The sequence below is a fragment of the Amaranthus tricolor genome, chromosome 3 (assembly GCF_026212465.1).
Source record: "Amaranthus tricolor cultivar Red isolate AtriRed21 chromosome 3, ASM2621246v1, whole genome shotgun sequence".
Lineage (NCBI taxonomy): Eukaryota > Viridiplantae > Streptophyta > Magnoliopsida > Caryophyllales > Amaranthaceae > Amaranthus > Amaranthus tricolor.
The window spans coordinates 7,999,123-8,012,235 of NC_080049.1; the positions used below are offsets into that span (position 1 = coordinate 7,999,123).

Genomic DNA, 13,113 nt, shown 5'->3' on the forward strand with positions numbered 1-13,113 from the left:
ACACAATTCATTCTCTTTCTTCATTTATTACCATTATCTACTTTTTTTCTTAAAACTAATCAATCACTTTCTCTTTGCTTTAATCCTATCAGGACAGAAGAAGTACTATAGACAACAACAAATGTAACTTCCTATTAAGACATAGAGTGTATGTTGTCCAAATCTTGCTCTCTTCTCCCTTTTCTTTCTCTAGAAAAAAAATCCTAGTAACTTCCTATTAAGACATAGAGTGTATGTTGTCCAAATCTTGCTCTCTTCTCCCTTTTCTTTCTCTAGAAAAAAAATCCTAGCCTTCATTTTAACTTTGGTAATACTATCAATCTTATATTTGATGGTAAGCCTCCAATTTCTTTATTTTTACTTTTTTCTTTTTTAGTTACAAATAAAATTCATTCTCACTATATTATAGAGTTATTTTATCCATTTATTGGATTAAATCTACCCATATATTGAGTTTTAAAGTCTCTCACAGTGAGAGTTTAAATTCTTATTATCAATTCAATTGTAAAAAGATATATAACGTCTTCATGAATGTCAATTTTGCTAATATAATCAATAATATCAAACTTATCTCTATTCTAAATTCACATTAGATCTAAAGACCCCTTCAGAGGAGGTTGTATTAAACAGTAATGTGACTGAGGAAAGACTTCAGTGTTAAATATCCTTTATAATGATCTTGCCTTTTCTACATCGAATTTTATTTGATTAAAATTATTATGTATTTATTTGGTTGTTAATCTGTTTTAGATGTCATATAACATTTTCATCAATGAATCATTTAGTACCTTAAAAAGAATGTAACTATTAGAAATAGAAAATGAAAACTATCACAACGGGATAGAATATAATATACAAGTAGAGGTGTGCATTCGAATCATCAAGTTAATCTTGAGTTAGATTTTTTCGATTCATTCAAAATCGAGCTTGGTATGGACATTAATTTATTAAATAATTTTAAATTCATTAGAAAATCAAGCCAAAATCAAATTTAATTATAAAAGGGATAAATATTAAATTAGCTTTATGTGTTTTAAACACATCTGTTTACAATTATACTTCCTCTGGTCTTTAATAATTGCTACACTTCTGTTTTCATGCTATCCAATGCACGATTTTAATCTTAAATATCTTTAATTTCATATGATAAAAAATTTCAAAAAGTTAATATTATGAAAATATATATTAAGACGAATTAAATAAAATTTCACTTGACTATGTTCTACATTATACATGGAGAAATATATACTAAATTAGTTAATAAATAGTAATTTCTAAAAAACTGTAGTAATTATTAAAATGAGGAGGAAATATGGGATAATTTGTTGGGCACGTGGGTGTATCCTTTTTCAACTGTTGGCGGCGTAGAAGGATCAAGGAAGGACCTTTAGCCGCTAGTTTTGGGTATCAAACTCCCACTTGACTATCAAACTAAACGAAACATTGAACACAAACACCCACAAAAATGACCCTTAACCATGTCCAAAAGTCCATCTTTCCTCTTATTTTTACTTACATTCGCCACACTCCTCTCTTTGCCTTAACCATTTTGTCCTTCTCCTTCCTCTTTTCCCCACTTCATTCTTCAAATCACAAAACAATACACCCGCTATTTCTTCTTTTTCTTTTTTAACCCATCATTATCATCAAAAAAACCTAACAAAAATGGGATCAATTCCTGTTAATAAGATAATCCCATCAATAATCTTACCTAAAAGGAGTAGAAGATCATCAAATTGTATGATTAGATGTGAGCAGCAATCAGCAAAAGCTGTCTCTCCTGCAGCAGAAAGTGTGTCTGTTTCAGCATCTCCTGGTGTTGAAGCAGCTAGATTGGAGCCGAGAGTGGAAGAAAGAGATGGGTATTGGGTTTTAAAAGAGAAGTTTAGAGATGGGATTAATCCTGCCGAGAAAGTTAAGATTGAAGAAGATCCGATGAAATTGTTTGTTGAAAATGGTATTTCTGAAATTGCTGATTTGTCTATGGAAGAAATTGATAAATCTAAGCATTTTAAGGATGATGTTGATGTTAGACTTAAGTGGCTTGGACTCTTTCACCGTCGCAAACATCAATGTAAGTTTTTTTTTATTCCTATTTTGACTTTAATTTAGACGATAGAAAATCAAAATGAATATTGTGTTGAATTCATTTGAACGAGGGACTTGATGATCTATTGGTTTATAAGTTGATTTTAATCAAATTAGAATTAAGGCTTTGGCGGCATATGACTTGTTGACTTTTAAGTGTGATGGTGAAAAATTAAAATGAACGCGGTTAGTAACTGCGAACAGCAACAGATAAAATAGTTATTACTAAGGGGAACAGCTATTTTTGTCTTTTTTTTATCTGTTCGCAGTTACTAACTACGAACAGACCCAAACCTGAACTTAGTTTATTTAATTATTATTATTTTTTTTCTTTAAGTATTTCAAAAAGTAGGATCCGTTTATTATCGTATTTTAGTTTTGATTTTCAATTTTTTAAAAACAAAACATCAAAATCGGGAAACCTGAAAAAGCTCTTTTTACTTTTTAAATATGGTCACTTTCAAAATATCATATTTTTTTATAAAATTGATTATATTTTTATTTTTTCATATTACATGTAATATGTGACTTTGAAATCATGAACAAAAAATTCACATTAATATCCGGATTTATTTGGTACATCAATGGATTTCTTGGCACAATTCTATGAATTTTTTTTATTTTTATTTTTTTATTTTTTTATTTTTTTTTGTATGAAGTCAACATGTAAAATTATCACTTATTTTGTTGTAGGTCATTTTCTAAGTGGACTCAACTAAGACTAGATATGAACATTTATTTCTAATTGTTAAAATTTGGTGATATGATTGAACTTTAGATATTCTAATGACTGAACATTGAAATTTGAATATTTACTTAATATTAAGAAATTGGAGTAGCATATGATTTAGTATAGTAGAATGGTAACTTTATGAATAAATCCATTGAATTTGCTGCTTAGCATTTTCAATTATATCCTAAACTCAATGGGACGGAAGGAGTATAATGATAAAGTTGTTATTGGATTTGTACGTAACAAGACCCGCATAAGAGGATAGTTGACTGTACACGAACCCAGTGAAGTTTTCATCCTATAACCAATTGGTAACAGGAGGAGTACCCCATCTAGCTTATATGTTGCTCAACTTCTCTCTAATTTTTCAATGTAGGATCGCATATGGATTATTTTTCCAACACTTCTCCTGAGCCCATTTTTTTTACTTGGGTGGGAACGCTATTTTTTCAAATTTCACACGTTTATTTTAATGGAAGACCGAGATTTTTTATTTCCAGTTGATCGGAAATCTTCGACTCTATACCATAATAACTTTGTTATATAACTCCACCTGGATTTGGTTCTCTTGACTGTGAAACTGAAGTTTACAAAATGATGATAATTTTGTGTAGTACTCTATATCATTATGCTAGCATAATGTAGAAAGTACTGATGTGTAAATGTTTAACATGGTACTAATAGATGGGAGATTCATGATGAGGCTGAAGCTTCCAAATGGGGTAACAACAAGTGAACAGACGCGATACCTTGCTAGCGTTATCAAGAGGTACGGTAAAGATGGGTGCGCAGACGTGACCACAAGGCAAAACTGGCAAATTAGAGGAGTTGTACTTCCTGATATACCGGAAATCATGAAGGGGTTGGAAGCTGTTGGGCTTAACAGCCTCCAGAGCGGGATGGACAATGTAAGAAACCCTGTCGGAAATCCTCTTGCAGGAATCGACCCACTTGAGATAGTCGACACTCGCCCTTTTACAAACTTAATTTCACAATATGTCACTGCTAATTCGCAAGGAAACCTTTCTATTTCCAATCTGTAAGTACCTTCGGAATCTCTTTTACTTGAACTGTTTCTGTACATCGTCTAGTTCAGTTCTCGAAGTTATTAGTAGGATCTGATCCCCGTTTGTTGCCTGTGTTTTGAACTTCGATACAGTCCTAGAAAGTGGAATCCTTGTGTGATTGGCTCCCATGATCTTTACGAGCATCCTCACATCAATGATCTTGCGTACATGCCTGCTACAAAGAACGGAAAATTTGGGTTCAATTTGTTGGTTGGTGGATTCTTTAGCATCAAACGATGTGAAGAGGCAATCCCGCTAGATGCTTGGGTCTCGGCAGAGGATGTTGTGCCTGTCTGTAAAGCTGTGCTTGAAGCTTTCAGGGATCTTGGCTTTAGAGGGAACAGACAAAAGTGCAGGATGATGTGGCTTATCGATGAGCTTGTGAGTATACATTATTCCTTATATTAGTTATCGATCACACCAATTAAGATACATACAAGAGATATTCATTCTCGAGCGAAGGGTTTCACCCGCCGCAATGTCTTTTCTATATTTTAATACGGGCATGAGGTGTTCATTCGGGTCATCAGGTTGATTTCGGGTTGGTTTATAATCGGGTTTTACATCCATATTGATTTTTACATGATTGTAAATCATTTTTAAAGTCGGGTCAAATCAGGCTCGTATACAAAGTCGGGTAATTATTGGGTCATCGGGTTTGTTGTAAACACCTCTAGGCAGTGCCCACTCTAGATATTTTGGGCCCTGGGTGAAATAGCACATTGGGCCACTCTTGCCCACCACTAGGGTCGGCCTTGCCTCTAAGCATGGTTTGTTGTCATCCAACCTCCCTAGACCCTGATCATAACTTCTATCAGCGGGATATATTGGGTATGATGATAATGACAAGAGATTCATTGCGGGTTTTTCTTGATTATACGTTTGTGCCAAGTCGCGAATGAATCTTGTCCTAAGTTCAAAACCAAACTCATAAACCTATTTTGTTTTAATTATTCTTCAATGATTATGCAAAGTGATTTTGACTGTGTCGCTATGCTCCTCTTAATGGCAGGGTATAGAAGGATTCAGGGCAGAAGTGGAGAAGAGAATGCCAAACCAAGTTTTAGAAAGAGCATCCTCAGAAGAACTTGTTAAAAAGCAATGGGAAAGGAGAGAATACTTGGGTGTTCACCCTCAGAAACAAGAAGGCCTAAGTTTCGTAGGCCTCCACATTCCTGTAGGTCGTCTGCAGGCCGATGAGATGGACGAGTTAGCTCGTTTAGCTGATTTATATGGGTCGGGCGAGCTCCGTCTAACAGTGGAGCAAAACATAATCATCCCAAACGTTGAAAACACTAAAATAGAAGCACTACTAAACGAGCCTCTATTAAAAGATCGATTTTCCCCGGAGCCACCGATCTTGATGAAAAGTCTCGTAGCCTGCACTGGGAACCAATTTTGCGGCCAAGCCATCATCGAGACCAAGGCTAGGGCACTCAAGGTGACCGAGGAGGTACAACGACTAGTGTCGGTGGCGCAACCTGTTAGGATGCATTGGACGGGGTGTCCTAATAGTTGTGGGCAAGTACAAGTAGCTGATATCGGTTTCATGGGCTGCATGGCTAGGGATGAGAATGGTAAGCCTTGTGAAGGAGCTGATGTGTTTGTAGGAGGACGTATTGGAAGTGACTCGCATCTAGGTGAAGTGTACAAGAAAGCGGTTCCATGTAAAGATATAGTACCCGTCGTTGTCGAGATTTTGATCAATCAATTTGGTGCCGTTCCGCGGGAAAGGGAAGAGGCTGAGCAATAAGATTGTTTGGGTGCATGTCACTATAATCTATTATGGGCAATAATTGTATTATTTGTATTGTGTTTTAATTTTCAAATTTGCATAAATGATCCCAAAATGTCTGGATATGTAATTGGGAGCTCAACATAGTTTTTTTTGCTTTTTCTTATTTAGGCATTGTGAAATTTCAATAGCAGACCTAATTTTATGTACTGCAGTTGAGTACTTCTACATTTGTCCGGCTTTGAAAGTTATACGCTCTTTATTTTGGTCTATTTTTTATATCTTTTACAAAATAAGCTTAGCTCAATTTTATTTTTCAGACCCAAGCCCAAACCCTGCCTGCCCAACTTAATACGACGGGCAGGCAACGACAGCGGCACACTGCTCCAATCCATACTTGAGACTAATTAACTCTAAGAATAGTTGAGAAGGTGGAGTATATAAAGATGACCTTTCACCTCTCAAGCAATGTGGGACAATCAGTTACGGAATATGGTTGGATTTGTAAATATCTCAATTCGAATCCGAATCTAAATCTGGTATGTATTTGATTCAAAAATTTGACATTCAATTCGAATTATACAATTTTTTAGATCCGATTTCTAAAATCAGATATTTCAAATTGGATAATTTGGATGGTATATTTTTGCACAAATTCTTGTGAGAGACCATCTCTAATTGAGCCGGTCTATTATATACTTTTTAAAAATATTGTAAGTAGGCATTAAGAATGATTAAGTAGACATTTAGATATTAAAAGTAGGCATTAAAGATACGGTAAGTAAACATTAAAGATAATGTAAGTAGACATTAAAAAGACAATAAGTAGGTATTAATCGTTAATGGGTTGGGCATAAGATACGTCTCTCAAGAGACTAGCTGCTCAAATTCTTGTGAGGGACCATCTCTAATTGGGTCAGCCCATTATATATTTTTGAAAATATTGTAAGTAGGTATCAAAGACATTTAAGATATTAAAAGTAGGCATTAAGGACAATATAAGTAGGCATTAAGAATACAGTAAGTAGACAATAATCTTTAATGAATTAGATTTAAGATACGTCCCTCAAAGAGACAGTCTCTCAAGACACTAGCCGAAACTTCAACACTAGCAGCATTTTCCATGCAACACATTCACCTTTTACAGCATCTGCATAGTAATGAAGCAGCTCAAAAAGTGTCTTTAAGCACATGTATCCAGAACAGGATCATTCGTTCATTTTTTGTCCCAGAATAAAAGACAAGAAGGACCCTTAAAAACAAAAATTGCTCATATTACTCAACAAAAAATATAAGTTATATCTAAATTTAATTCAAGTTAATGTTACTTATATACATAAAAATAAGTTTTTTTGGCCGTAAAAAAGCGGTAGCCTACTTTACCCTTGATGATCCAGAATCAATTATGTTGTTTTCTCCACCAGATTTGCTTCAACCACAAGTGTAAAATTGATCAGTTCTTGAAGAGTAAAATCCTTCATTTTGTGTAAAATTGATCCATGGGATTAAGTAGGTGAAAACAATTAGTTTCTGTTATCCTTATCAAATTTCTGAACCTCATCCTGATTTTTCTTAAGGACATCAGTAAAATAGGTGAATAATCAATGGAATTATGAAATAAAAAGAGATTGAATATAGCTCGAAAATCTGTCATGACTAGCCCAGGAGAATAATCTTTTAGAGAAACAAATTTTAAGATTGAATCAACATTTTCGTATAAAATAAAAGAGATTGTCACTACAATTTCAAGTACTGAACTTAGATTTTCGTCACTCGCTTCATCTTCTTAAGTTTCATCTATACATTACCTTAATCCCCTCCAATGTCTTTCTTTTACTATTAAAGCTTCAAAAACAGGCGTATAAAGTGCCTTGGAATTTTCCAAGTATTTCAATATACATGTACATAAGAATTTAGGTAAAGCTCAAATTTACCAATAAAAAAACATATGATCGTCAATACATTATCGATCGCCATCACAAGAGAACTTTGTGGCTTGAACCCATGAGCCTAAGATGTCTTTGACGATGATTTTTTCTTAGTGAAGAACATAAAGAACCTTGGGAAAAGAGACCTCCGTTTTTTCTTCATGGTGTTACTTGCACCAAAAGTAGCCCGTGGGCTTCTTCCATTGTCGGGTGGACTTTCTGAGCCGTAGGCAGGGCCAGCCGAAGGATTGGCTATCTGCTCCAAGTTTTTCAACCCAAGTCCTTGCCCATGTGGGACAGGAGCAGAAGAAGCGTCCACTACTCTCTCAATTTTGATTCCTTGTCCAAATATGGAAGCATCCGATAATTTGTCAATACCCTTTAATCCTTGTCCTTCCCCAGTGCTCTTCCTTGGGCTATTTGTGGCACCTTGCCTTAATTCGGCCTTACGACGTTGCTCATGGTCGGCCCTCCATTTCCTTAACTCCTGCTCCACACCCAGTTTCCCTTCTTTGGCCTTTTCAGCCTTTTCAATAGATATCCGAAGAGCTTCCTTTTTCTCGTCCAACTCTTTGTTCGCTTCTTCCAATTGGTTCAACGATATCAATTCGGATTCTTTGGCTACCTCGATTTGCGACATTGCAGCAGCTACTTTCTCGTTGGCTTGCTCCTCCGCCTCTTGAGCCCGTTTGCTCAAGTCGTAGTACTCTTCTAAAGTAAGCGTGACACGATTAGGCGAGTCCTCCTCATTACCACCACTTTTGGTCGATTCACTCTCTTGAAGAGCTTTGATAGCTGCCAGAGCTAGCTTCTCCGAAGCTTGGGATGCCTCAATATCCTTCTGAGCTGCGAGCAATCGGCTCTCCATGGTATTAGCTCCAGCTTTAGCTTGCTCCACATCCTCCTTCGCCTTCCTCAACTCATCACGAGCTAAATTAACAGCCGATTTGGCCAAATCGGCTTCTTGAGAAGCATGTTGCAATAACTTGGGCAACTCCGCCATTTTCTCTCGGGCTTCTTTCTCCCTCGTTTGAACTACAACTATTTCCGACTTGATTTTCTCCAACTCAGCCTCCAGTGATGCAACGGCAATCGAAGCCATACCTTCTCTCTGCCTTAGGTTGGATAATTCCAGTTTTTCCTTCTCGAGCTCCGCCTTTAATGATGTGGATGCTACCTTTAAGCAGTTTACTTCATCAGTTGCTTTTTCAACATTGAGTTTCACTTCTTCAAGTTCTTTATTTGCACTACCAACTGCTGCTTCCATATCTGCATGCGTCTTGCTCGCAATCGCCGATGTTCCACTAATTTCTTCGTTAACTTTTGACCCCATATATGCTGCCAGTTCAGCTTTCAAATCAGAAAGCAGCACGGTTGCTGAGTCCAATTTCGTTTTCAGTTCCCGAGCCGACTCGATTTGCTGGTTTAGTTTCTCCAGTTCCTCTTCGGCCTGTTTCAATTCCTTATCCCAAGACAGAATGTCTTGCTCCTTGGCCATAGCTGCTCCGATTCGCTGTTCTTCCGCCTCCAGATGAGCAGCATGTGCAGACTCTAAGGCTTCTTTGGTAGAAATCAGCTCGATGGTTAGTTCCTCCACCGTCTTTTCAACAACCTTGGATGCAGAGACAGCCTCTTTGGCTTTATTCACGACGTCTTCTTTTTCGGTCAGTAAAAAAGTGTGTTCCTTTTGCAGCGATTGCAGCTCTTCTTTAACAGACTTTAGGTCGGCAATCGCAGCAGCATGACGAGCTTTAGCCACTTCAAGCTGTTGCTTGGCCGCCACACTGGCCTCATGGGCAATGCCTTGTTCCATCTCTTCAACTCTGAGTTGAGCCAGTTCGGAATCTTGTTTAGCCTGCCGCTCCTCCATCTGTGTTCTTTCAAGATTTAGCTTCAATTCCTCAATAAGTCTCTTAGTGTTTTCCAAATCTTTCAGTATTTGGTTCTTTGATTTTTCAGCCATCTCGGACTGTTCCTTGTATAGTGGGATCTCTTGCTGCACCTTCACAAGTTCTTGTTCAATGATTTTTCGTCTCTGTACATCCAAATGCATAAATTCAGATCAGGTTAGAATACATTCATGACTTCAAAACCCGAAAGCGTTAGTTACAAATTTACTATATTAATCAGCTTATCTGATGAGTAATATGTATATAATCTTAAAATATAACAATATTAACCTCAACAGTCTGGATTTTATGAGCTTTCCAGTCAACAATGCCTCCAAACTTAGAAACTGCTTCTTTCACAGATTCAAAAGGCGCTGCCGTATCAATAAGGATCCTGCTCAAGTCATATTCGGCATTAAGGTTAGAGGGGCTAGTAGGATCTCCCCTTACAGTTGAAGCCTTAATATTCTTGCCCCCATCTCCGTCAGAGGACATCTGATTATCTTTTGCAGCAAATCCTGCGCCATCTAAAATGACATAAGCTAGGTAAGAGTGCTAAAGAAACCAGAAATTAACCATATAGGACCGACCAGCTATAATCCATGAGATGTGGGTTGCAACCAGGTATGCTTATAAACATTTGTCCCCGGACTCGGATTTTATTTCGAGAGACAAAACTGTCTTTTCATCACATCAACATGTCCTTTAACATATTTCATTCATAATATCTAGAATTCAAGTTAACATCAAACTAAGTATTAACGACCAAGCAAGATGCAAGCTTGCGGATTCAGTTTCACTTGGTCCTTTTCTTGCAGGAACCTCTCTTTCTAAGGATTTTTCTCGAGCCAAGAGACTCTTTGGCCGTGTTCTCTTTAGGGGCATGAGTTGTCGTCTTTCATCCCACCTAGACCCTGATCATAGTTTCCTATGGGCGGGATACACTAGGTATGATGATGATGGTGATGACGACGACCAAACTCTAGTATTAAATAACCAACTCAAGGAAACAATTCAATGATTAATTTCTGCTTATATTGACCCTTCATTCTAAGCACATTTTGCCTAGTGTAAAATAACACGAAGTATGTCTCCTATAGTCCAGTTCAAAAAACTAACCAGCCATATAATTAATTTTCAGCTTATATTGAATTGACCCTTTATTCTAAGGTTATCTTTCCCATTGAATAGAGAAATCAAGTCTCTACATTCCAATTTAAAATATTAACCAGAACAATTACAGCAAACAAGTGAAACAGCTAAATAATACAATTAACTCGAGGTACAACCGTTCAAACAGCACCAGGCCCCTCCATTTTAATTGAATGATTACACAAATGTCGAAAATCCCCGATGACTAGTTAAAAACAGATAACACAGTGACACAAGCAATCCCGTTTTCTAGGATGGGTGACAATTAGTCACACTCCTAACTTGACAGTTTGATTTTGTGTCATCAGCGAAATAGATCATCATATTTTCACACAAGCCATTCAGCATTTTCCATGGTACATCTAGGCCAGTGTGAGACATAGGGGAGAATTCAAAATAAAATCGATGTCCACATAATAATATATTAAGTATTGTTTTTTAAAAATGTAAAAAGTAAGCATCAATCTGGGACAATGCTATCACACACTAATATTTAACCAACTGAACTAGTACACTTGGTGATTTATTTAAAGATATAACTTGTTAAATGTTGTCAGTTGACAGCATTGCTAAAGGCTAGATCCGCCCCTTCACTGAGACATTCACAATTGGTTTCACAGAAGCACACACAACATTCCACTCCACTAAATACACCTCGGCTGTTCCATTGTAAGGTACTCTCCGCTATATACCATTACTGCTTCATAAATGAGATAGATCATCCTAGTTTCAATCAGCATTTTCCATGTTACATCCAGCCCAGTGTGTGGCAGTATGGCACACACAATTGGGTTCCACATTATGCATCACCCCACTAAGAAACAACTTTATAGTTACTTTGTTAGGCACTCTCAGTTATATGCCTATACTGTTTCATCATCAATTCAATGACACAATTAAATTCCTAGGCCATACCCTTAGTCCTTACCCACAAAACAGCTACAACTGATGAATAAAGTATAATCAATCAACTTCAAAGTAAGTTCTCCCTTATTTTGATGGGTCAAAGATTAATAGTTAATTTGGTTTTGGATTAGAATGGACTTGCATTAAAATGGTTCATTCGATCGTATGCACTTTTTGTATATGTGAAATTAAGGGTCTATTGAAAACTTCTTCAGTGTCACTAACAAGGTAAAGTTGGATACATCTGACCCCAAATCCCCGCCTAGGTGTATAAATTGGAATAGAAATCAACTTAAAGAACAAAATATACCTGAATTTGAGTGATTATCCAGTTCTCTATTTGATGGACCACCTGACTCAACAATTTCATCAGAAGGAAAACCCGAATCCTCAACAACGGGTACAGATGACCCGGTTGTGTTGACTAAAACTGGTGGGGATGATGAATCTTCTACAGATTTTGCATTATCCTCTATGCCATTAGAGGATTCCAGATTTTCACTGATTCATTAATTTTTCACTATATTAAGCACACAATTACAAAGCCAATACAAAATAGGAAACAAAATGCATTAAAAAGGAAAGTTGATTTAAAATACAAGTTATCAAAATGGAATCATAAATTACCTTGATGAATCTGCCTTAAGCTGTTCCTCATCTTCCCCAGATTGAACCATAGAAGGTTGTTGTATTTCTTCAATTTCTGTACTCATAATAGCATAAACCCTTTCTTTACCACAATAAGAAATTCACCTCAATCAAATATCTATCAATACATTGACAAATCCACTTCCAGCAGCAAAAAAATCTCTAAATTATGAGCTCAAGACTCATAAAACTTACTCAAAATGATCAATAAAGCTTGAACAAAAAATCCCCAGAAAACACTTCAATCCAAAAATGCCAAAAAATATTCAGAAAAAAAAAGGTAAAAAAAATGCCAAGAAATTTCAATATAAAAATCCCACAAAAAATGGAATTTAGACAAGAAATTCCTAGGTAATTTTTGGTGATTATTATAGAAACCCAGAAAGCAGATGATTAGATTAGGCAAAACAATTCTTCATACAGAAAAAAGGAAGTTCAAATGTGAAAAATGGTGATATATTGTGTATGATAACTTTTTCTTCCTTCTTGCTTTACCTACTTTTTTCTTTTTGATTAGTATAGATTATTGGTATTGATTGGAGGGAGAAATTTGGGGTAAGACAAGAAAAAAACCAGAGATTTTGATGGGAAATTTTGAGTTAAACCAAAGGAGCAAAACAAGGTCAACCTCTCATTTTTTTTTTTTTTGTTTTCTTCTTTGCTGTTGATTTGCTGTAAGCTCAGCCTCATTTACATATTACTACAAAATTACAAAAAAACAGTAGTGCAAATAATAATAATAATAATAATAATAATAATAATAATAATTTAAAGGAATATTTGCATACAATAATTCAACCTTATTGATTAATCATGAAAAATCCCAACTTTACGAGGTATTTGCCTAGAGCAAACTCAGGTAACTAGATGACCTGCTATAGCAAGTTTTATTTTTAAAAAAAAAAGATAAATTAAAATAAAATGTTGAAAAAATGTCAAAAAAATGTTAAAACTTTTTAAGAACTTT

The 13,113-nt window shown here is 35.9% G+C and overlaps 2 protein-coding genes across 4 annotated transcripts; one reads left to right on the top strand and one right to left on the bottom strand.

Annotated features, from left to right (window-relative positions):
• The first annotated feature begins 1,396 nt into the window (after window positions 1-1,396).
• Window positions 1,397-5,851, top strand: LOC130809420 (ferredoxin--nitrite reductase, chloroplastic-like). The gene is made up of 4 exons (XM_057675203.1): window positions 1,397-2,074; window positions 3,506-3,860; window positions 3,981-4,269; window positions 4,901-5,851. The coding sequence occupies exons 1-4, from the start codon at window positions 1,666-1,668 to the stop codon at window positions 5,639-5,641; spliced, it is 1,794 nt and encodes a 597-aa protein (XP_057531186.1). The 5' UTR covers window positions 1,397-1,665; the 3' UTR covers window positions 5,642-5,851.
• Window positions 5,852-7,275: 1,424 nt separating this feature from the next.
• On the bottom strand, window positions 7,276-12,807 carry LOC130809421 (protein WEAK CHLOROPLAST MOVEMENT UNDER BLUE LIGHT 1-like). Of its 3 annotated transcripts, none has more exons than XM_057675205.1 (4): window positions 12,126-12,804; window positions 11,809-11,999; window positions 9,732-9,958; window positions 7,276-9,586 (listed from the first exon to the last, which is right to left on the bottom strand). In XM_057675205.1, exons 1-4 carry the CDS (start codon window positions 12,209-12,211, stop codon window positions 7,634-7,636), a joined length of 2,457 nt encoding a protein of 818 aa, XP_057531188.1. In that variant the 5' UTR covers window positions 12,212-12,804; the 3' UTR covers window positions 7,276-7,633. The 3 variants fall into 3 exon arrangements, with proteins under 3 accessions (XP_057531188.1, XP_057531189.1, XP_057531187.1); XM_057675206.1 differs by having other exon boundaries at window positions 7,280-9,586; window positions 9,732-9,967; window positions 11,809-12,018; window positions 12,126-12,803; XM_057675204.1 differs by having other exon boundaries at window positions 7,281-9,586; window positions 9,732-9,967; window positions 12,126-12,807.
• Between the last annotated feature and the right edge of the window lie 306 nt (window positions 12,808-13,113).

Coding starts and splice junctions, on each gene's coding strand:
- LOC130809420 (XM_057675203.1), top strand. CDS start 1,666: ATGGGATCAATTCCTGTTAATAAGATAATCCCATCAATAATCTTACCT. Junction 3,861..3,980: donor AACCTTTCTATTTCCAATCT/GTAAGTACCTTC, acceptor ACTTCGATACAG/TCCTAGAAAGTGGAATCCTT. Junction 4,270..4,900: donor TGTGGCTTATCGATGAGCTT/GTGAGTATACAT, acceptor TCTTAATGGCAG/GGTATAGAAGGATTCAGGGC.
- LOC130809421 (XM_057675204.1), bottom strand. CDS start 12,211: ATGAGTACAGAAATTGAAGAAATACAACAACCTTCTATGGTTCAATCT. Junction 12,000..12,125: donor CTTAAGGCAGATTCATCAAG/GTAATTTATGAT, acceptor TTAATGAATCAG/TGAAAATCTGGAATCCTCTA. Junction 9,968..11,808: donor GGATAATCACTCAAATTCAG/GTATATTTTGTT, acceptor ATGTCATTTTAG/ATGGCGCAGGATTTGCTGCA.